Here is a 25754-nt window from a genome sequence, read left to right on the forward strand (position 1 = left end):
TTGGTGACGATTCGGTCTGTGGTTCAAAAATTCAAACTTATGTGATAAACTTCAGAAAAAAAACTATAAAAAATGAATTGTCGGACTTTGGGAAGGTGAATATAAATATTCTACACGATGTAGATATCGCATAGAGAAATTTACAAAAAAAAACTGCATGAAAAATGCGTGCAAAAATTTAAAAGTAGCACTCAAGGGCTGATTTTTATATATCTTTTTGTAATTTCGTCGGACTCTATAATATCTTTAGACACATCCACAATAGCCCCGAATCGCATAAACGCGATCAGTTGCTATTGCATAAAAATGCATAATTTTTCAAGTGTTGCTAGTTATTAGACAAAACTAGGGGGCAGTAGTTTACTGAGAAAAGCAGTTCATCCAATCTTCCTTTGGTTTAATTACCAATCGCACTTGTTGTTGAAAAGCGTTTCAGCTGGCAATCACAATATCCTGAGGCATTTCATCCCAAATGTTCTCCAAATGTTGCTTAAAAGTATCTCAATTCTTTGATACACCCTAGTTTGCCTAGCATGTAACCCCATGCATAGAAGTCGAAAGGATTCAAACCAGGTGAAGAGGCAGGCCACTCTTTCGAAAAAATAAAGTTTGGAAAATTGTCCTTATACCAGACCTTTGTAGTTTTCGCCTGGTAAGGCATTGCAGAATCTTGTTGGAAGCAGTATGCTGCCGGATGAAGCATAACTGTCCCATGTTATATTTAGTCATTTTCGATATTTTGTTGTCAAACGTTATAATTTTATATGTATTTTTATAATATGATTCGAAAACATATACTAGAAAAACTCGAAAAATTTAAACACAATTTGTCCCACTGAAAAAATGGACGCATATTTGTCTCGCTGCATATACCTTTTCATATAAAAAGTTTTCAAGTTGTATACAAAATTGAGTGAAGTTTTTCAACATTAACCCTTATTCTGCCAGTCACGTGACTCAATACGACAATTGTCACTCGCCACGGCGAGTCGAGTCACCTAGGTGACAACCGTGTCACCTAGGCAACAAACCCCTGTCACCTAGGTGACAAAACGAGTCACCTAGGTGACAAAACGAGTCACCTAGGTGACAATTGTCACCTGATTCGCGGCGAATCCAAAATAGTCACGTCACTCACCTCGCAGAATAAGCGTGATTATCTCAAAGAGGGACAAATAATGACATCAAAACTAAATAATTTTAGAAAAATCAGTTTTTCAACTTCGAGTGCGATTTTCTGATTTTTGTGTTTTGTAACATGGGACAGATATGCTTCCAGCGGCAGTATGGTGCAATTTTGTTTTTTGGTGATGAAAAGCAAATGGTTCTTCAAAACATTTCGATGTAATGCTTAGTGTTGGTTTTAACAACAGGTTCAATGAACAGCAATGCAGAAATACCAAAAGTTGTAATAGACGGATTTCACGCCAACTCGTCTATGGGGTTGGCAGCACTTCCTCAGATTTCAATGAAACTTTTTGTGTGTAAAGAGGTCATGTAAATAAACAACTTTGCATACTTAGTTTTTCGAAAATTGGTCTGGACTAACTTTTGGAGAGGGCTTAATTTTTTTCTCTTCATTATTATAAAAATATAACTCGAAAATTATAGGATCTACAAAAAAAATGATCTATGGGAGACTTTTAGAAAATCTTCTGAACTTTCATAAAAAATACTGAAAAAAATAAAAATTAATTTCTGGCCGAGAAAAAGTTCAAACGTGTAATCGACCTCCACGGATTTGAACCAAATTTTGCCAGATTGTTCGTTTTCGGTCAGAAAGTAAAAATCTAAAATTTGATCCGATCGATCATTCCCTCGATTAATGGGAGCACCTCCATTTTTAAGGAAAATACCCGTTTTTACAGTATATAACAAAGTTTGTGGGAAAATGCTTTCCCGTTATGCGATAGTATTTTTACATTGCGTAGAGAATTACTGCTTCAAGAAAATCCAAGCTCTTAGTCCTACATTAAAAATGGGGGACTGCTTACTTTAAAACGCTGTATCTCGGGATCGGTAAAGAATTGAATACCTCGGGGCGATGAGTGATTCTTATATAAAAAAATCTGCGAAACACGATGTAGTTGAAATTTTTGAGATCAAATTGTCTTCATTGAGAGAAAAATGTAAATTTAATTTTCAAATTGAGTTTAAAAATATTTGGCAACACTGGTGCTCAAAAATTATATCTTTTTTGAATTCCCTGGGTAATTTTCTTTGAAAATGTGAAAATAGTGTGTTTCTAAGCTTAATATTTCCGGAGATATAAGCAAAAGAAAATAAGAGGTTTTGACAAAAACGGGAATTTTCCTTAAAAATGGAGGTACTCCCATTAATCGAGGGAATGGCCGTTTGGCACCAAATTTTGTATTTTTACTTTCTGACCGAAAACGAACAATCTGGCAAAATTAGGTTCAAATCCGTGATGGTCGATTACACGGGTCTCGGACACTTCGCGTGGAATGACCCCTAATCATCATAAATATAAGAGGCTTATGTCTGTCGCCAAAACGAGGGGTGCGATATGTATTTTCGTGGTAATAATCGCCCACATTAAGCAAAGACTCAAACCAATCATACCAGATTACATTCAAGACGACCAAAAGTAACGTAATTGCACCTCATAGAGTTACATAGCGTACCACCAATTTGCTCTCAATTAGACGCGAGGCGACGCGAGCTAGTACATATATAAGAGGCTTATGTCTGTACCAAAAACCAGGTCCCTGACAAGACGTCATGCTTTCGTAGCAATGGGCAGGGATGCCACATATAGTTCTGCGTTTTTTTTGTTTAAAAAATCTGGCCATATGCACAGCGAGGAAAAATATCTGTGCAAAAATCTGTCCAATGCTAAACAATGAGAGTGAAAGGGACGGAGAGTCATTTTGCTGACTATTACCGTCTCTTTCGCTTTCATTGTAAAAGCTCAACAATCTGTTTAATCTTTGTAATTGGTGAAAATCTGTATTCAATGCATACAGATTCTGTACAGGCGATTTCTTTCAAATATCTGTTAAACACAGAATAATCTGTGCATGTGAGAACCCTGGCAATGGGCTATATTCTGTTCGATTCGACTGCTCGACTGGACAGCATGATTCACCTGCTCGACTATACTGCTCAACTCAACTGTTCAACTGCTCGATTCAACTGCTTGATTCCACTGCTCGACTGGACTATTCGACTCAACTGCTCGAAAGAACTGCTTGACTCAACTACTCGATTGGACTATTCGAATCGGCTGCTTGACTCATCTGCTCAACCCGGTTGCTCGATTCAACTGCTCGACTAGACTACTCGATTTGATTGCTCGACTCTACTGACAGCTTGATTCAACAGCTCGACAAGACTGCTCGACTTAGCCACTCAACCCGACTGCTCGACTCAACTGTTTGATTCGACAGCTCGACTGGACTACTCGACTCAACCGTTCGACTTAACTGCACGAATGAACCGCTTGACCCGACTGCTCGACTAGACTGCTTGACTAAACTTTCCGATTCGAGTGCTCGACTAGACTATTCGATTCAATTGTTCGACTGGACTGCTCGATTGAACTGCTGGACCTGAAAACTGAAAAATTTCGTTTGGAGTTTTCGTGGAAAATAGAAGGCATCGAATTTTTTAAATTGTGTTTTCGATCATAAATCCCTTAACTGCACGTTTATAAAATTTCGTGGAATTCCGGGACTCTTCGGTAATAGTTTTAAAAAATGCTCAACAGATAATCCCCCCCCCATCGCCGCCATACCCACCCAATGAGTTCAATTAATGCTACGCCATTGCAAAAAAAACATCATAATAGCAAATAATAGCATCAACATATGAAATCCAACCACGAAAGTAATTCATTCCTACAAATCTAAATCGGTTAAAAAACGTGACAAAATCGACAAAAAAGTGATACAGTAATGTTCCGATTCTGTCAGCTCCCGATTTTGTCTACCCTCGATTTTATCAGCTTTTCATCTCGATTTTGTCAGCCTTTAAATTTTGCTTAACGTTTATGCTTTTAAACATGATTTATAAAACTTTTCAGCCTGCTTGAAACTATTCTGATTTTCTGGGAAGAGTTTTTGAAAAAAATGATGCCTTCTTGCGAGTAATTCGAAGTCAAAATTTGGGTATTTTTATAGTAAAAGTTCTATAGTTCCTAAACAAGCAAAGATAGTGGTGTACTATATTCAGCAATGTTGTGAATTTTTACTATTTGTACAACTTTGTAGAACAGGAAAAAGTCAAACAACAACTGCAAAAACAGCTAAAACTGAAAAACTAATTTTGAGAAATAGAATTTCTCTATCTTTGCTGGTTACTGTCTTCAGCAAAATTTCTTGTAATAATATGCTGTAAAATTTTGCAGAACACATTATTGTGTTATATTGAAACTGAAGAAAAATTCAAAATTTATTGCACTTTTAGGGGGATTAATCAAAATTTAAATTCCGCTAGACGATAGAACTTTTAATTTTAAGAAATACTTTCAAAAGTTCCATAAACCTAAAACCAAGTTTTCCCGTTCAAAGCTAATGCGCAACAAAAAAGGTTCTGGACCAGTGTGCAGTGCCCGGTTCATTGAGCGTTCGGTTGACTAATTGAGGGTTACATTTAATTTTTAGTAGAAGTCTTCGATATTGCAAGGTCTCAAGTCTTGAATTTTGAAAAAATTTCGAAAAAAAAAATTTCCCCATTTTGTCAGTTTCCCTATTTTGTCAGCCCGAAATTCAACATGGGGCTGACAAAATCGGAACATAAGTGTAATTTGATTCTTTATTTCAGAGGCTTTCAGCTTCTTAATTTTGTCTATAGGATTCCTCCTTCTAAGTTGTGGTTCCGAACAGCATAGTTTTTGCCTGAAGACTTTTTTCTTTGAATCGATTGCGATATTGGTATCAAATGAACGATATTAGCGATCGATAGACTAACGAGTAGAAGAATGATGTTTTCAGGGAAAAATTGGCATTGAAATTAAACATCTGTCTATTCATATAATCTATTTATATAAGAGGCTTATGTCTGTATCGAAAACCAGGTTTGTGACAGGACGTCATAAGAGTCTGATCGGTAACTAAAAACAGGTCCCTGAAAGGACGTCATGCTTTCGTAGCAATGCGTTGTATTCTCAGTCACCTCACTGGTCGACTGCTGGACTACTCGATTGCTCAATTGGTTGACTAGACTGCTCGACTGGGCTTGTTTATATAGCATATTACCGCTCGACCCGTCTGCTCGACTTGACTGTTCGACTCGACTGCTCGACTCGCCTGCTCAACTCGATTGCTTGTCGCGATATCAAATGGTCGGTGTTAAATCAGACCGGATCAAGTCGCAAATTTAAAAAAATGAGTTGAAGATAGCAAACGATCAAGTATTTTCTAGGCAACATTTTACTCTAATCAGACTACATAAATGTTGCAAGTTGTTGTTGCAAAACCAGAAGTTTTTATTCAGTTAGTAAAATCCAATACTACCATAAAAACTATTTGTTTTAGTTTCCGGCTATGATTCTTTTATGTACAACATCTTAGAGCTATATCATGCAATATAAGAACTCAAAGAACTAATACAAAGATTGAACATCTTCGCAAACGCTGGCCAATGGAATGCATCCGCAGTTTTCGGAATTCTGAACAGACATTTAAATTTTCCGGATCGTAAGATTCGGGCTCAACTATTTATCTCACAATTATAAAAATATGTTTTTGTTTAATTCTCGTTTGTTCGTGTGTTAATTGTATAGTTAACTATACAATTGTATGTTAACTGTTATAGTTGGGACCAAAGAAAGCTAAACTTTTTTTCTGACAAGCTGAGATTTTTTTTCATATAACATATTAAATGTTTAAACCGGCCAGCTTCATGCTTTGGTGTTGACTTGACACTTCCTCCTTTTCCAAAAACCTTTCCTTTTTAAAGAGGAGAAAGTTTGCTATCGATTAGTTGAACTTCATTTTTCTGTAAGAATAATAGTACTGTAGCTATTTGAGAACTTTTTCACAACAAAGCAAAAAAGAACGCATTTTTTTAGAATAATTTCAACTTTATCAAAGGTTTTAGACAAGATTTACGCATTTTAAAAATTTCATTTTATATGGGTCTTAAAGGTCGATAAAAAACAAAGAAATCATGGGGTTAATGATAACAATCGGTTAAAAATTGTAGAAGTATGACCATTTTACTAAAACTGTAATATTTGCGCATTTGAATATCATGCTCATGGTCATGCCTGAAGAGTGATTGAATTCTTAATAGTAAGAATTGTGAATATAGTAAGAACAGTAAGAAAAATGAGCGCAACAAAGCATGAATTTAAACGTGAAAATAATCCACAGAAACTCTGTTACGCCTGTGGAAACTATATTTTTACAACCCCGGTTAATTTCACTGCTTCATTGCAAATTGCGCTTCCAATTGCGTGTCCATTTATAAAGATCATGACAAGCAATTCGATAAAAGTTTATGCCAATTAAGACAGTGATTATTAGTGTTTGAATATCAAGCGGCTATTCGAAGTTGCTGTTTGGATGTAAAGGGGCTATTGGTGAGCCATATGACCCAGCTGAATGGTGTTTGTTCATAGATAGCATTAAGCAGAGTTTGAAGACTGTATAGGACACCGCCTCTAGTTTCTGAAAATAAAAAACAGAAGTTGGTGCCAGGGTTTCATCATGCGTCATGTGTGAAAAAATGCTTGAAACTGTCAATGTTTCTCTGTTGAATATAACATATGTCGTTGTTTGGTAACGCATATTGTACATATTAAAAACAACCCAATTTTGCACAACAAAAAATTTACTTACCTTGGCAACAGATCCCTCTCTCTCTCTCTCATCTCAATTTCTTTTGTGTTTACCGTACCGTTAAAGGCGGTATAACCTTTGACATTTGAACCAACAAATAGTTGGTAAATATTGTTTTTGTTTATCGCGTTCATGTAACGAAATTGAATTTCATTGAATTGAAATGTCGCAAAAATATTCAGCTCCCGGCCCTCGCACGGTATCAAAATTACCTTCCCGGGCTCACGGAAAAATGATAGTAAGATGCAGCGGAGAGGTGTAGGAAAAGTTTGTTTTTTATAAAAGTTAGGCAGAAGTTATGGAAATTAGATAATATTGGATTAGGTATTGTTTAGGCAGGTAAACATAGATAACCGAGAAATTTTGAGAAAAGCGTCATCTCTTGGAAAGCAACGGTTCATCTGGTATCCTATTACTACATCAGGGATGCAAATAATCCTCGATTCCCGTAGTTCATGGTACAAGTATGTGAATAAATAAATACTAAAAATACTAAACATGAGTTAAATGGCGCTACATATAATAAAATACAGTTAAACATAATTGGAAAATTTGCTCCGACCTTAATGCTGATGCGTGTGGGTTTGAAAAATAAAGAGAGGAAAGATAGAAAGACTAGAGAGAGAGAGAGAGAGAGAGAGAGAGAGAGAGAGAGAGAGAGAGAGAGAGAGAGAGAGAGAGAGAGAGAGGTATATTTGTGAAATGTGGACAAGTAAGAGGGTAAGAGCTTAAAGTAAGGGGGTGTTTGCAAGAGCATGATATTTAAATGCGCAAACATTACTGTTTTAGTAAATGGTCATAACTTCTACAACTTTCAACCGATGGTTATTATTAACTCCATGATTTCTTTGCTTTTGACCCACATAAAATGAAATTTTTAAAATGTGTTAATCTTGTCTAAAATCTTTGATAAAGTTGAAATTATTCCAAAAAAATGCGCTCTTTTTTGTTTTGTTGTGAACAAATTCTCAAATATCTACAGTACTATTATTCTTACAGAAAAATGAAGTTCAATTATTCAATAGCAAATTTTCTCCTCTTTAATATAGAAAAAAGAGATTTAAAATTGGTGTACCGTAGCCGGAGAAATCTGTATTTATGTGCATGTACTTTCTTTCTTTAAGCAAAATTTCAACTTTAATGCATATCTCAAAAACTATCCTACTTTAAAGTTTTCTGACCTCATTTTCGGATTCAGCGGTCAAATTTACATAAAAAATCACCTTCAGCTTACTGAGTTCATAAATGCTGTTAACTAGTGTTACCAGTCGCAATCGTTGTTGAAAAGCGTTACAGCTGGCACGCACGCATATCATGAGGCATTTGGTCCCCAAATTTTCTCCAAACGTTGCTCAAAAGTATTTAAATTCTTTGATACTCCCTAGTTTGCATACCATGTAAGTCTATGTATAGAAGTCGAGAGGATTCAAAGCAGGCGAAGAGGCAGGCCACTCTTTCGAAAAAATAACCTTAAAGTTTTTGAAGGAACATCACCATCACCCTGCAGATGTTCTAGCACCTTTGAACAGCCAATTTGAAGTTCCCCTTTTGAGTCTATGATTAACGAATGAAGCTCTTAAACGAATGAAAATTCCAAATAACACTGACAGTACTACTCACCCTGTAAACCTACCACGTGGGGTCATTTGACCACTTTTGAACTTTCTGTCGTAATTTATCAATGCTAATATGCAGAGATATCACTGTTAATTAAGGTAAAATGTCTTTCATTTGGTCAAAACTGCACATCCCAACTAACTATTTTGGCCTTTTTACCACTTTAACATAGCTTTTAAGGCTAAAATTGGTCATAAAAACCGCAATAAGTGGGCAATAAACCTCAAAATGTTGCTTCAGATCTTCCTCTTAATAACATCCAAAAATTTTAATAGGCATTTGAAGGTAATGAGATATACGAGTTTATTTCGAAAAAAAAAATCTTCTGTGCGGTGGTACAACGACAATGGCGCCATTGTGGTACTCAAATAGTGGAATACCACGGAGTTAAACACGATTGAGGATGATAGAATACATTACCAATACACTGGGAAAACAGCCGGTGCAACGAATAAAGGATCATGTTTGGGGAAAAGTTCGAGCACGTTGGAGGCTATGCACTAGGTACACCGAGAACGTACCATATTCTGCGCAGTTAAGGCATTTTTATGATTCCTCCGCTATTCTAAGTATTCTAGATTTAAATTATCAACGTGGATAGCCTCAACGTGTAGTGTTACGGTCTATAATATCTACTAAAAAATATGGGAATTATAAGTCGACCAACAATTGAGTATATTATTCGTTTTGTAAACTTATCCACGGTGCCTAATTCTGCGCACTTTCTTGCCCATGTTCCTAATTCTGCGCATGTTTGCTCCTAATTCTGCGCACCCAAAAAGTGAATTGATTCGGGTTTTCTGCATACTGAACATTACACTGTAAACTAATATTAAAAATTGTGGTTGGACATTAACAAAAAAAGAAGACATGGTTTCATGAATTGACGCTTGCAGGTTCGGACCCCGAGACACAGCACAGGATGTCAATCAATGCAAGTTAAAGGTTCTACTTGAATTTTCATGCCTCTATACCTCAGCCATTAGGGTGAGGTTGCGTATTCTTTCGCGATTTCTTCGTAGGATACATTACTGCGCAGAATTTGGAATACGAATAAAAAATCTGTGCCTAAATCTGCGCATTATTGCATCGCATTTATCTAAGAAAAGCAATGCTTGCAATCACTCTTTTTGTCTAAAATATGACTAAAACTAATTAATCTTTCTAATTATGCAGGGTAATTTGATCATTACAAAGAATTTAGATCATAAATTTGTTAATTTTCTAGAAGGACAATCTTAGCGTTGGTGCTAAGGACGATGTTTTCTGTCATATAAAATACTTTCAGTTTCACGTTAAAGTATTTGGCTCTTAAATATTATGACCCGTGTGTGAATAATGGCGTAATATTCAACAGGCATTTATAAAAAAATAACGCAATAATCATGGTTATGCACAATATTAAAAAATACTTATATAAAGAAAAATGCGCAAAATTAGGAGCTGCGCAGAATTAGGAGCGGTCACGGCAGTCGAAAAATCGTGAATTTCCGTCAAAATTTTTTTTAGAGCCAAATTTATTCTAGATTATATTTTCCATAAGAGATGTTATGGACTCACAGGAATCCACAGTTAGGTTATATTGGAGAAAAATGCATTTCAGATAAAAATATTTGCCTAATAAGAAAACTCTAGAGAGAAAATGTTTCAGAAAACTTTTGAAGCATCACATTTATAGCTTTCAGGCGCAACATAGGAAACTGCGGCGACAAGAGGGGTTTTTAGTTAAAGGTTAGTTTTTAAGTTGAAATTTTTTGAAAATTTCTTTTATATGACAGCCTATGGCGGACTCCATTTATTTAAAAAAAATTCTGATTCTGTTTTATGAAAGCAGATTTTTTTTTTTTTTCGAAATACCACTTCTTTAAAACGAAAGACCTTTTCAAATTTCTGATACGAGCAAATTTCAAGGCTTGTAATAAAACGATATTTTTATCTACAGAAACCTCACTCAAAAATTATGAAAATGTAGATAGTAAACTACAAAATTACTTCTAAGCATATGCTAAAACGTCTAATTTTTGTATTGGTAATTTTAGCCGCTGCTTCATATGTGCACTTTCTTATACACTACTAGCTGTAATCCGCGCGCGTCGCCTCGCGTCTAATTGAGAGCAAATTGGAGATACGCTATGTGACGCTAATGCTATGTAACGCTAATGCTATGTAACTCTATGAGGTGCTACTACGTTACTTTTGCTCGTCTTGAATGCAATCTGGTATGATTGGTTTGAGTCTTTGCTTAATGTGAGCGATTGTTACCACGAAAATACATATCGCGCCCCTCGTTTTGGCTACAGACAAGGCTCTTATATATATAGATGGTGAGAAGTAAGATTGAAATGATAGTCTTACAAAATGGTCTTATAAAATCAAGTTGTCAAGTATAATACTCGTTTACTGTAAGTAAATGAGGCAAAGTCACTGGCATTACTCGGGAGGATTTAATAACGTAAACTTAAGAAGCGCTGCTTAATTTACTCTCCCTTATCACTCTTTCCCCTTCACGCTTTATCCTACTCTGTTTGGATACTATAGACACATTTGATTTCTTTACTTTCTTCTATCGTTTCCCCCGTTTATTGGAAAAGACAACCGTGATATATAAAAAACAGTATTCTATATGCCAGACGATCCTCAAGCCCGGACATTGGACGTAGATGGGTTTGACCTTTGACGTCGAACTTACGTAGCGCGAGGGGCTAAGCGGACTATTATAGTAGGGCAGACAACAACTCTTAGCTTAATTTTGACTTTTCGGTAGTTATCAGAAAATTATACTCAGTAGGCTCGTTTTAATGATTGCAATTCTGATTCCACTAATAATACACTTAGTGTTTCGCAAGGAAGTTTACTAGGGCCCATGTGATTCATAATTTAGATAAATGATATGAAGACAAGTTCTACGGTGCTGTGACAGATGGCAAACTAAAAAAAATTTTTTTAGCTTCTTAATAGAATTTTCGAATTTCCGAGAAGTTTTGAAAAAAATCCATTAGATTTTACTATTTCGTTGAGACCTAAATTTATTTGTTGGCAACACTCTTCTTTTAATTTCCACTAAATACCCTAACAAGTTTATTCAATTTTTAGAACAAGATGTACGTTTTTCTTCGAATTGGTTAAAAGGGACTATTCCGGCTTCCAAATTTTCTCAACAATTTAGGAAAAATATTATCTGGAAAAAGTTTTTCCACAAGTGGAAATTTCTAAACAAATGTCGGAAAAACTATGTTCTTAATCGCGGAAAATTTTCAAAACTTTTTTTTAATTTATGAATTCCAGGATTTTGTAATAGTTAGCTTCGGCTTTACGACAACATAGGTCTTCAATGACTCGAAAATATGATTTGTTTTTCTAGCAGACACAAGGCGATAGAGCTGCAGTTGACACTATAAGGTTTTATTGTTTCACCTCCAGATGCAGGTTAGCTCAATTATGTAAACAGTGTCTTTTCAGATTCAATTAGTATGGTTTTGTGTCGCCAGAATATTACTGAACTTTCTGCTCCCTAAGCCATTCTAATAAACTTCTGATATCTGATACCATATGTAACTTGTAAGGAACTATATATACTAATAATGTTTACTACTTTCAGAAAAACATGTAAAAACAATTAAATGTAGATTTACAAACGCCTGCAACCAAGATATCATTTATAGAAAGGCGCGTCCAAATCACAACGTAAATTGAAATGACGTTTAAATTTAAAATTCAATTTTGATATTTGAAATGCAAATTATAACTAATCTATATTTTAAACGGAGTATCTTTTCGTTCTAGAAATTCAGTGGTAGAAAATGATGTTGAAATGAGTTATAAGCTCCGTTCCCACTTACCCCGTATTCCCTTTTACTCCATGGTATCTTATATGGTTATTAGTTTTTCGGCCGTAACTAAAAAATAAAATATAAAACTATCGTTAAGTTTTTACCACTGTAAGCCGGCAAATAAAAAGAAAATGGTTCAAAAATTTGCCATGATTTAAAGATAGTTTTTCAAAGATTTCTTGAAACTGTGACATGTTTTGTGAAAAACTTTTTCGAAATGATAGGGTAGATGTATTATATTTCGCCCCCTAGAACCCAATTTCCAATGGAATTTGGGATAATTTGAGACTTATTTTTCGCTTAAAATTTCGCGCAATTCTGGGACTCTTCGACAATAGTTTAAAAAAATGCTTAACAGATAATCACCCCCCCCCCCCTCCCATCGCCGTTTTACCCTCCCAATGAGTTCAATTAATGCTGCACCATTGCCCAAAAAACATCATAATAGCATCAACATATGAAATCCAACCACGAAAGCAATTCATTTCCACAAATCTAAATCGGTTAAAAAACGTGACAAAATCGACAAAAAAGTGATACAGTAATGTTCAATTTTGTCTACCCCCGATTTTATCAGCTTTTTATCCCGATTTTGTCATTTGTGCTTTCAAACATGATTTATAATACTTTTCAGCCTGCTTGAAAGTATTCTGAATTCTGATTCTCTGAGGAGAGTTTTTGAATAAAATGATGCCTTCTTGCATGTAATTCGGGGTCAAAATTAGGGTATTTTGTAGTAAAAGTTCTATAGTTCCTAAACAAGCAAAGATAGTGGTGTACTACATTCAGCAATGTGGTGTATTTTTACTATACAAACAACTTTGTAGAACAGGGAAAAGTCATACAACAACTGCAAAAACAGCTAGTTTTTGAGCTCTAGAAATTCAGTACAACAACTGCAAAAACAGCTAAAGTTGAAAAACTAATTTTAACGATTTTTCAGTTATAAGAAATAGGATTTCTCCATCTTTGCTGAAGAGATAGAAGGTTACTGTCTTCAGTAAAATTTCTTGTAATAATATGCTGTAAAACTTAGCAGAACACCTCAATGTGTTATATTGAAACTGAAGAAGTTTTCCCGCTCAAAGCTAATGCGCACCAAAAAGGGTTCTGGACCAGTGTGCTGGGTCCGGTTCATTGAGCTTTCGGTTGACCAGGTGTGCGCCGGTCAGATTATTGGCGGCGGCGGCGCAGGAATCATTTTTATTCGGCGGCGGTGGCGTCGCCGGCGTGACGCCGTTCGTTACTATCGGCAGCGGCGGCGTGCGAGTATTTTACACCGTTAAATTACCACATTTCGAATAAGTTTAAGCAAAATCTTTTTAAAAATCGAACTAAAGTTGACAAGTAAAACAAATCTTGATAATGTTTATTTTGTGAATGATTTTTAAGAACCCTTAAATCTTTGAATAATTTTTTATATGTATGCTTGCGAATACGCGATATGGTAGACACTAGTACGTGAAAGGCAGATAAGAATGGGATACGCACCCCATCTTTCTATTTTATGCCATACATATGAACGTCCGATTGCTATAGATTGAATTTAAATTTCAGTTTTCTGCCAATGTGTTTTTTTAGTTAAGGGATATTACATGCATTGCGAATAATAAACGGCGCCTAAGACTTGGCGGGTGAAATCGGCAATGTTGCAAATCGAGCAAGAAATAAAGTATACCCAGTCTCATGCGAGCGAGTATAAGCAGCAGCCAGCGCTTACGCAACTGACGCAAGCGTACGAAAAGCAACCACCGAGGCTGCGTGCATACATCCTGCTACCTACTTACTATCGAGCGCACAGCCTCGAAGTGTCTTTCTGCACAGCCCGCTTACAAAGCCAACAACTTATGAGAAGCCAACAGCCCGTGCGAGCTAGCGGAATACTAGGACATATGGATCTTATTTTGCATTTTTTTTCTTTTTTGTTTACCCTACGCCATCACTTACACACGCGAATAAGACTGCGAGCCCTCGCGAGTGATCGGTGTCAGCTGCTTGGATAGCAATGACGTGCGAGAGCGACGACTGGCGCCGATAGCTAAATACACACTCGCAAAAATTTGTCGTAGTGCATGAAAAAATAAGAGCGAGAGTCCGTAGGAGATACTCATGCCGGCGTGTTCGTTAAAACTAAACGGGCTTGCAACACTGGAAATCAGTTTGGGGGTAAGACCGGCACCTAATTTTGGCACCAGTCGGTTTACAACCGCGAAATGAAAAGCAATAATGGCCAATATGTCGCTATTGATTATGGTTGGATTCGGCTAATCAGTTCCGAATATATGGCCAGAGTAATTTTCATAAATACGGAATATGAAAATGGACGCAATTTGAAATTAACCAAACATATTATGTGACACTATAAATCACACTAGAATTCAAAGATAGGCACGATGAAAGTCAAATCAAATACTTGTGCCTCAATGACCGAGTAAGTTCCGTATCCACCTACAAAGTGGCCAGTCCTTTGACTTGAAGACGCATGATGGGTTAGACAACCTCAAGTTACACCAAGATACAACAACTAGTTCAATAGACGTCTATCTACATATTAGCTGGGATAACATTGACTAGATCTAAACATGTATCAGATACTTTTGAAGAAATAGTTTAGTGACCGGATAATAGTTGTATATACGGCATATAAGAGATACATACCTATAACAGCCGTAACATTGAATAACATCTGTTTTCTCTGTAAAAGACTGTAAACCAGTTGCCGATCATTCCAAAATAATGAATACTAACATGTTCAGTGTTTAAAAACACAATTAATTGATGCTATCTATTAAAATTAACGGGTACCGGTCTTACCCGCACTGCCGCGGAAAATAATCATTCCTCGCAAACATTTTTATTTCAGATTTTGATTCTGCAGTCTTTTCCGGTCATTTTGATACTAATTGTCTTGATCCGACCACGGGAAGTAGTCGAAAAACGATCGAACAACTAAGCATTCCAGTGCAGTGTTGAACAATTTCAACGGAATAAAACGCCGCTTCTGTAAAAACACTATTTTCAAACTTTATGTACCTTTTTCTCAGAAACTACACAACGTGTCGGAACCAACTTTTTTAGTTTTATTGGCAAGGACTTTGATAACTTTTGAGCCCTGTAAACTGTAAGCTCTGTTTTTCTCGATTTGGCAGTTTCCCCATTTTGTCAGCCCAAAATTCAACATGGGGCTGACAAAATCGGAACATTACTGTAACTTGAATCTTTATTTCAGAGGCTTTCAGCCTCTTAATTTTGTCTTTAGGATTCCTCCTTCTAAGTTGTGGTTTCGAACATCATAGTTTTTGCCTAAAGACTTTTTCCTTTGGATCGATTGCGGTATTGGTATCAAATGAAAGATATTAGCGATCGATAGACTAACGAGTAGAAGAACGATGTTTTTAGGAAAAAATTGGCATTGAAATTAAACATCTGTCTATTTATATAATCTATTTAGGCTTGTGTCTGTACCGAAAACCAGGTCTCTGACAGGACGTCATAAGAGGCTTATCGGTAACTAGAAATAGGTCCCTGACAGGATGTCATGCTTTCAGCTTGATTTAACTGCTCGACTACGCGAGGCTGCTCAATTTGACTGCTCGACTTGACCGTTCGACTCGACTGCTCGCGACCCAACTTGATTCGACTGCTCGACTAGCCTGCTCAACTCGATTGCCTGACGCGATACCATAAGGTCGGTGTTAAATCAGACCAGACCAAGTCACAAAATTTAAAAATATGAGTTTTAATGATAGCAAACGATCAAGAATTTTCTAAGCAACATTTTACTCTAACCAGACTACATAAATTTTACAAACAGCCAGAAGTTTTTATTCAGTTAAATAAAATCCAATACTACCATAAAAACTATTTGTTTTAGGTTCCGGCTATGACTCTTTTATGTACAACATCTTAGAGCTATGTTATGCAATATAAGAACTCAAAGAACTAATACAAAGATTAAACATCTTCACAAACACTGGCCAATGGAATGTATCCGCAGTTTTCGGAATTCTGAACAGATATTAATATTTTCCGGATCGTAAGATTCGGGCTCAACTAGTTATCTCATAATTATAGAAATATGTTTTTTTTTAATTCTCATTTCGTGTGTTAATTGTATAGTTAACTATACAATTGTATGTTAACTGTTATAGTTGGGACCAAAGAAAGCTTAACTTTTTTTTTCTGACAAGCTGAGATTTTTTTTCATATAACATATTAAATGTTTAAACCGGCCAGCCTCACGCTTTGGTGTTGACTTTATGAATGAAGCCAGACATTTGAATATTTTTTAACGACACTCTTTTCAATAGACAAAGCCAATGCAATGGTAGCAAAAAGTAATGAAACATAGGTGTTTTATAGTGTTCCCCAAGGGGCGGAGATAAGACAGACGTTAAGGGGAAATGAGCGGAAAATTAGATAAGCGGAAGGTCATTAAAGCAACACTTAAATGGGTTCGTAGTTCGTTCCCTTTTCGATCCAATCTCGGAGATCGAATCCGGCTCGAACCTAATTGGCACCCATTATATCTTGGCTCAACCCGGTACTATAAAACACCTATCTTGATACTATACAACACCTATGATTTATTACTTTCTTCTGGCATTTGATTTGTCTATTGGAAGTCTATTGAAGTATTGAAGTCTGTTCTTATAAAAAAAATATTTTAAACTGTATTTTTTTATAGAAATTTGGTTTCGATAATCCGGTGACAGTTCATGTTTGTTTTTCGCCAGAAATATTCAGCTTTTAAAAATCTGTTACTATTTAATGATAGCTAATAAAACTTGAGTGTTTAATTTACTTAACTTCAATTAGATTTTATCCATTAATGTGCATTTAATTTTTATTTAACGAGGAAATAAAGTAGTTGAAAAAAAATGCATTTAAATTAGGGGCTTTTAGTCGAAAGCGATAGCAATTTTTAATGAAGTCCCAAGATCAACCGTTGTTGTCCGATTACGATTTTACTTCTAACCTCTTGCTGCAGCATGACTGGGACTTCGAATCGACTAGAACAGTTGCTCCGTTCAGTGTGAGCAGACAACTTTCACCGACGTTAGAATGTGTGCCGCCTATGTCCTATGAGTTGGGAACCGGTATCGTCTGGTCACGATCTTCCACTTGACTTTCGGACGGGGTGGCCTTCGCTGCTTTCAGATGGTATCACTTTTATTTCACGAGGAAATCAACGATCAATTTCTTTTAGATCTATTCGTTGGATAATTTGTTTCTTCAATATCACACTTGAAATGCACAGTTTAATCCGCTTTTCCTATATTTATTTAACCGGAAAACAATAGACGCTAAATTTTGATTTTGGTTTGAAATTTTTGACAAGTTTTCTCAGCAATTTAAAAAAACTTAACATTTTTGTTCGACCGATTGCACGCTTTCATAGAAAAATTACTATGACACGGATGTTAGTTTCTCAAGCATTATTTGAGGACAAAAACCCCATTTGAAGTCTTTGATATATTTACAAATAAAATAAAAAGAAACTGTTCCACTGGAAGGCATGCATTATAACCGAACAAAATACAATAAATGTTAGTGCCAGAGTCCCACAAGTTGATCACATACCACACGTTGCAAATTCTTGCAATGTCGTAAGGTTTCAGGTTTGTCCATAAAAGAAAGCAAGTTCAAGTTGTTTCCAACAAAGGACTGTAAAGAAAAAGTATGCACATCAAAACCAAATATTTAGTTTCGATTTAAAAAGCACAGTAATATAGCCCCCTGAATGAAAAATGAATAGCCGTTAACTATTGCAAAATTGAGTCATTTGTGCAGTGCAGTTTAATGCAACAACGGTTTGCCAGCCCCAGCCAGCCGATCTGTTCAACTCTGCTAAACAATGCGAAGTGTAACATTTACGACATATTTTCCCGTTGTTGTTGAAGACCAATAATTGGACCCGATTTACGACTTTACCCAGTTTGCTCTCGCTGGCCCGTTCGCTCGCTCGCGGGACACGCGCCACTTGGTTAATTGGTAGAAGTGACAGCAAGTTGTACCGCAGACATTGTCAACGCTGCTCATAAATGATTTTCAATTTATTAAATTTGTTAAATGTAATATCAAATTTAATAAATAACATAATTGGGTTAGTTTAAGTTAAACCCAGTCGATACCAACTTTTTCAATTCAATGTATTTTGGTTGAAATTAAAATATTGCTTTCGATTTTATGAATAGAGGTAGCGATTTCACTGAATATTAAAAAATATGTTATGTAAACATAACAGTTATTGCTTGTGCCAATGTCATTAAAAAAATCACTCTCCGGGGTTGTATCACTTGTAGGGCTTGACTTGCAGCAGTAGCTAATGCCGATATATTAATGTTTATCAACATTCAAATTGCTAGAAATAAAATGTAATTTGTATATCATTGCGATCCCGTGCGTGCGTGTGATCGTTTGGAGACTTTCAAGCATAAGTTTTTAACAAATTGTACTCCTTTCTTAGGCATTTTACAGCTTCTTTTACTTTCCAACTGATATTACCAGAGCGCCTCAAGCTATTATAGTTGCGCGGAGAAATTACTCGTTAATTTGAAATCGAGATGACCGTACAAAAAGGGTGACAGTAAACAAATTGAAATATAAATAAGGGGCAAAATCTAACCTGCAGCATAATTAAGAAGAGACATTAATACGATGGGATTGTTGATGGGAAAATTACTCCTTCATGTTGATGTTAATAATAAATCATAATTAAAGAAAGTGCTCGACTTAGCCCTTACCCGAGCAATTGGATTGAAACAAAACTCAGCTACAATAACAAATTTGCGGGGAGGGAGAGGCGGGGGGGGGGGGGGTCTTCGGGAGGAGTGGTGGTGGTTAATACAATCCGCGGATCTCCCAGTTCGGTAAAAAGTAAACGAACTACGAACCTGTAAGTGTTGCTTTAATGACTCTCCTCTCAGCTAATTTTCCGCTTCACGTCTTGTCTGGTTTCGCTTTTCTGCTACAATTTTCTTCATTTCTTGGAAAGACCGTCGTAAGATCCAAATGAGAATTTGTAACAATTTACAAATTATTTTATTTATTAACTAGCTGACCCGACAAACTTCGTATTGCCACAAATTAAACTGTGTTGTACATAAATCGTGAATCTCGGATGATCTTTGTCACTATCTCGAGTTTTGCAAGCCCCCCAGTGGGCGGCGCTTCCGACGGCGGGTCACCGGCAACACTCGCGACCGGCTCGTCCTGAATGATCTAGTGTTACTATAGATAGTTTTTGTGGTCTTGTTATTGATTAATGTTTTATGGAAGAGTCTCGAATTTCTCGAGTTGGATTAGTTTTTGAGTTTCGCAAAAATTTCTGTTTTATTTGTATGAGAGTCCATATCCCCCTACCACAGGGGTGAGAGGTCTCTAACTATCATAAAATAAATTCAAGACTCAAAAATCTCCTACATGCTAAATTTGGTTCCATTTGCTTGATTAGTACTCAAATTATAAGGAAATTTGTATTTCATTTGTATGGGAGCCCACCCTCTTAAAAGGGAAAGGGGTCGTAATACACCACAGACAAAAAATTCTGCCATCTAAAACTCTCACATGCCAAATTTGGTTCCATTTGCTCGATTAGTTCTAAAGTTATGAGCAAATTTGTATTTCGTTTGAATCGGAGCCCCCCCCCCCTCCTAAAAAGGTAAGAAGTCCTAATTCATAATGGGAAAAATGGTTGCCTCCAAAAACACCCACATGCCAAATATGGTTCCATTTGCTTGATTAGTTCTCGAATTATGAGGAAATTTGTATTTCATTTGTGTAGAAGCCCCCCCTCTTGAAGTGTGGAAGGATACTAATTCACCGTAGAAAATATTTTTGCCTCCAAAAACCTACACATGCCGAATTTGGTTCTATTCGCTTGATTAGTTCTCGAGTTATGGGGAAATTTGTATTTCATTTGTATTGGAGCCCCCCCTCCTAATGTGGGAAGAGGTCCTAATTCATCACAGAAAAAATTCTTGCCTCCAAAAACACCTACACGCCAAATTTGGTTCCATTTGCTGGATTAGTTCTCGAGTTATGAGGAAATTTGTATTTCGTTTGTATAGGACCCCCCCTCCTAAAGTGGAGAGGGGTCCCAATTCATCATTGAAAAAAAAATTGTCTCCAAAAACACACATATGCCAAATTTGGTTCAATTCGCTTGATTAGTTCTCGAGTTATGAGGAAATTTGTATTTCATTTGTACAGGAGCCCCTCCTCTTAAAGTGGGGAGGGGTCCTAATTTACCATAGAAAATTTTCTTGCTCTCGAAAACCTTCACATGTCAAATTTGGTTGCATTTGCTTGATTAGTTCTCGAGTTATGAGGAAATTTGTATGGAAGCCCCCCCTCTTAAAGGGGAGAGGAGTTATAATTCCTCTTATAAAGAGGGGAGGGGTCTCAATTCACCATAGAATAAATTCTTGTCACCAAAAAAAACACCCACATGCCAAATGTTGTTCTATTTGCTTGATTAGTTCTCGAGTTAGGAGGAAATTTGTATTTCATTTGTGCAGGAGCCCCCCCTCTTAGAGTGGGGAGGGGTTCTAATTCACCGTAGAAAATTTTCTTGCCCTCGAAAACCTTCACATGCCAAATTTGGTTGCATTTGCTTGATTAGTTCTCGAGTTATGAGGAAATTTGTATGGAAGCCCCCCCTCTTAAAGGAGAGAGGAGTTACAATTCCCCTTATAAAGAGGGAGGGGTCTCAATTTACCATAGAATAAATTCTTGTCACCGAAAACACCCACATGCCAAATTTGGTTCTATTTGCTTGATTAGTTCTCGAGTTATGAGGAAATTTGTATTTCATTTGTATAGGAGCCCCCCCTCCTAAAGTGGAGAGAGGTTCTTATTCATCATAGAAAAAATTCTTGCCTCCAAAAACACCTACATGCCAAATTTGGTTCCATTTGCTGGATTAGCTCTCGAGTTATAAGGAAATTTGTATTTCGTTTGTATAGGAGCCCCCCCCTCCCACTTAAAGTGGGGAGGGGTCCCAATTCATCATAGAAAAAAATTTTGTCTCCAAAAACACACACATGCCAAATTTGGTTCCATTTGCTTGATTAGTTCTCGAGTTATGAGGAAATTGGTATTTCATTTGTACAGGAGCCCCCCTCTTAAAGTGAGGAGGGGTCCTAATTCAACATAGAAAATTTTCTTGCCGTCGAAAACTTTCACATGCCAAATTTGGTTCCATTTGCTTGATTAGTTCTCGAGTTATGAGGAAATTTGTATGGAAACCCCCCCTCTTAAAGGGGAGAGGAGTTATAATTCCCCTTATAAAGAGGGGAGGGGTCTCAAATTACCCTAGAATAAATTCTTGTCACCGAAAACACCCACATGCCAAATTTGGTTCTATTTGCTTGATTAGTTCTCGAGTTATGCAGAAATTTGTGTTTCATTTGTATGGGAGCCCCCCCTCTTAATGGGGGGAGGGGTCTCTAACCATCACTAAAACCTTTCCTGGCCCCAAAAACCTCTACATGCAAATTTTCACGCCGATTGATTCAGTAGTTTTTGATTCTATAAGGAACACAGGACAGACAGACAGAAATCCTTCTTTATAGGTATAGATTAACTAGCTGACCCGACAAACTTCGTATTGCCACAAATTAAACTGTGTTGTACATAAATCGTGAATCTCGGATGACCTTTGTCACAATCTCGAGTTTTGCAAGTTTCTGAGGAGTTCATGGGTTCCTCACAGTAAAGTAGAAAACAACTCCCCCCATTGCTGATCCTGATAAAATAAAGCGGATAGCATTTAAATATTCGCCATCCATTTCCATTTCGGAATATAAAGTTACGCATAATACCATTTCACGAAAAACCTTACGCGGGATGTACCATTTCATGGAAAATCTTTTCGTAGAAAGTACCATTTCGCAAGGGTGACCCAACTGAAGGAAAGTAATAGGGGTCAGTAGATCTAGGAAAATAAATAAACCTAGATAGAGGTGATCTCTACGGGGGGCTGCCCCCCGGAGTGGCCGGCGTTTCCGATGGTCGTCTCGCGCTGAATTGTCTAATGTTACTATTGATAGTTTTTGGTGGTCTTGTTATTGATTGATGTTTTATGAAAGAGTCTAAAATTTCTCGAGTTCGATTAGTTTTTGAGTTACGCAAAATTTTCTGTTTTATTTGGATGGGAGTCCTTATCCTCCTACCACAGGGGTGAGGGGTCTCAAACCATCATTAAAAAAGTTCCTGCCTTCAAAACCCCCCACGTGCCAAATTTGGTTCCATTTGCTTGCTTAGTTCTCGAGTTATGAGGAAATTTGTATTTCATTTGTATGGGAGCCCCAGCCTCTTAAAAAGGTAAGGGGTCCTAATTCGTCATAGAAAAAATGCATGCCTCCAAAAATACCCACATGCCAAATATGGTTCCATTTGATTAATTAGTTTTCGAGTTTTGAGGAAATTTGTATTTCATTTATATAGGAGCCACCCCCCCCCCCCTCCTAAAGTGGGGAGGGGTCTCAATTCACCATAGAAAAAATTCTTGTCTCCAAAAACACCCACATGTCAAATTTTATTCCATTTGCTTGATTAGTTCTCGAGTTATAAGCAAATTTGTATTTCATTTGTATGGAAGCCCCCCCTCCTAAAAGAGAGAGAGGTCGTTATTCCCCTCCTAAAGAGAGGAGGGGTCTCAATTCACCATAAAAAAGCCTCTAAAAACACCCACATGCCAAATATGGTTCCATTTGATTAATTAGTTTTCGAGTTATGAGGAAATTTGTATTTCATTTGTATGGGAGCCCCCCCTACTAAAGCGAGGAGGGGCCTCAATTCACCATATAAAATTCTTGTTTCCAAAAACACCCACAGGTAGAATTTTGTTCTATTTGCTTGATTCATTCTCTAGTTATGCAGAAATTTGTGTTTCATTTGTATGGGAGCCCCCGTCTTAGTGGGGATAGGGGTCTCTAACCATCATAAGAACCTTCCCTGGCCCCAAAATCCCCAAAATATGCCAATTTTCACGCCGATCGGTTCAGTAGTTTTAGATTCTATAAGAAACATAGGGCAGACAGAAATCCTTTTTTAAAGGTATAGATATTTAACTTATTTTTGACGGGAAACTTTTGCTGGATAACCCGACTTTTTAATTAAATTTGAGCAGTTGGAGCACTTGACGGAAAGTGAACAGTAAAAAACATTGAAACATAGATATAGATATTTCTTCTAAAACAATATTTTTCTTTTTTTTAATAAACAGCTCATAGGATGGCAAACAGTGTCCCGTCCAAATAGTCGCTCTGAAATAGTACAAGCAATGCGTAGGATTCGGGTAAGTACTAAACTGATCGATTGGTAAAAAGTTGATAGTGACATTCCGCATAACAAGCATTAAATAGTTTAAATTGCTCACCCGTTTTACGTAAACACGTAAAATTCCTCGTAAATTTCATGATTAAAACCGTTTATTGATTGACTGATTTTTACTTTCTCCCACAGTATGAATGCAAAATACAAAACACCAAAAAGAAAAAGGTGATGTTTCACATCTCGGTTGACGGAGTGCGCGTCTGTCTGAAGCGGAAAAAGCGAAAGGTATGCCCAAGTTTTAGTACCACACTAACCACCGGGTAGGTAAACAGTTCTAATTAAACGTTTCAATTATCACGCAGAAAAAGCACCACTGGAATGAACCGTCCGAGGTGGAAATACTGAGCCATCCGATCTACCGGATCTTCTACGTATCGCACGATAGCAACGATTTGAAGATATTCAGCTACATTGCCCGGGACGGCAGCAGTGACATCTTCAAGTGCTGCGTTTTCAAAACCAACAAAAAGGTAATAATTTTGCTTATCTTTTAGTTAAGTACACTGCGTCTCAACAAATAATGCAGGGTGCAAATTAATTTGAATGTAACTTGCTATATCTGTAGCAAAAATAAGTAAAAAATTATCATCTCTGAAAGCTTACACATGGTCTCAGTTTATTATAAATTCTAAATCATGTTTGGCGTCATTATAGCGTGGTTTGGCTTGAATTGGGAAATTTGAAATTTGTTCATGATGACGCTTCACCATTAATTCGCATTCGATGGAGGAGCTTTGTATTTTGTTCCGATTGGTAATTTTTTTTTTTTTCATATCGTCGAGACTTTTTATCCCTTCGAGGCTTTTCGTGTTTGCATAAAATTGGAAAACAATTCACGAATTGAATATAACACTGTTGGTCAGTTTCAACATTAGCCATATTTCCCATGTATTAACGGGAAACTAGCAGTCATTAACTTTTCGCCGAAGAGCCCAATTTCGCGAGCAGTTTTTGGGCCCAAAAGCGGAGTTCTGTTTATAAAAATGTATTCTTCCCAATCTGAATACCGCGAATATATTTTCATGAATTTTTGTTTCAAACAAAAAAAAAACTGCTTTTGAAGTTTGCAGAATCGATGACGACTAATTTCACCTTAATCATGTTTCTAATGATAGGAATAAACAACGCGTGGAAAACCCTAAATCAGATTCACCATTGAACAATCCCAACTGTCATCGTAAGGGGTTCTAATTGAGCCAAGTTTAAATTACCATTTATGATTACGATTTTTGCACATATTTTTCCAATAGAAGATATTGAACATATCAATAGGATGAATGTTGGAAACTATAGCCATCGAAGATCACTAAGAAACAAGGTACCTCCATCGATTCCAAATAAAATGGAGGCGCATGCCTACTGGCATTTTCCGGGAAGGGACAAGTGCTTTCTTATTCTTATGTTTAGTTTCAACTAGAAATAATTGACACCGGAAGCAGTGACGCGGCGTTTCTTCGATGGGATCAAATTTAAAGAACAGAACTTAAAGATGTTTTAAAATTTGGTCGCTTGCAAGAAGTCTGCGCCCCTGTTTTATCTTCGGTGCCATACAAGTTTGTCACTGAGATAAGTCTGTCTGAATAAGTGCTAGATTATAGAATAATTATAAAATATTTTCTAGCACCTTGGAGAATTCCCCTACAACCGAGAAAATTAGGAGAAAATCCCATTTAATTTGACTATATTAAAAGTACGCATCTTTATTGGAAAAATAAACAAATGCAGTTTCCTCCTAAATATCTCATTGATAGATTATGTTTTTTATACTAACACTCTCTGTTATGCATGTTATGCATGAAGTAATATTTTGCAGTTGAAGATGAAAGCTTCAACAATCGAGCGCCTCCACGTTCGCATTCAATGGAGGTGGTTCATATTTTGTTTTTCTTCTGGTCACTCCTCTCCTAAATTTCTCGTTGATTGATTATGTTTTCTGCACATTTTTCGCAATTCTTTCAGCATTCTAAATGAACCTACTATTGATTGTTATTGTTATTGTAGGTTCATTCTGAGGTTCGGTAGTGTGTCACTGAAAATCGATCAGGTTTTGAGCGCAATTATCTCAGCGATATCTGGTTCGATTTTCACTATTTTTGCACTAATCGATCGGAAAATCCTCTATCGGTCGACCCCAACAAAGGAAACTGATTTTTGAATA

General features: G+C 36.7%; 1 protein-coding gene across 5 annotated transcripts in view; it reads left to right on the forward strand.

The window, feature by feature from the left end:
- LOC128734839 (capon-like protein) overlaps nt 1-25754 on the forward strand; it is a 63171-nt gene that overhangs the window by 4272 nt on the left and 33145 nt on the right. For all 5 annotated transcript variants that reach the window (XM_053829213.1, XM_053829209.1, XM_053829210.1 and 2 more), the window contains exons 3-5: nt 23487-23558; nt 23726-23821; nt 23899-24066. In XM_053829213.1, the coding sequence (XP_053685188.1) occupies nt 23487-23558; nt 23726-23821; nt 23899-24066 (336 nt within the window). The remainder of the gene's footprint in view (nt 1-23486; nt 23559-23725; nt 23822-23898; nt 24067-25754) is intronic.

The sequence above is a fragment of the Sabethes cyaneus genome, chromosome 2 (assembly GCF_943734655.1).
Source record: "Sabethes cyaneus chromosome 2, idSabCyanKW18_F2, whole genome shotgun sequence".
NCBI lineage: Eukaryota > Metazoa > Arthropoda > Insecta > Diptera > Culicidae > Sabethes > Sabethes cyaneus.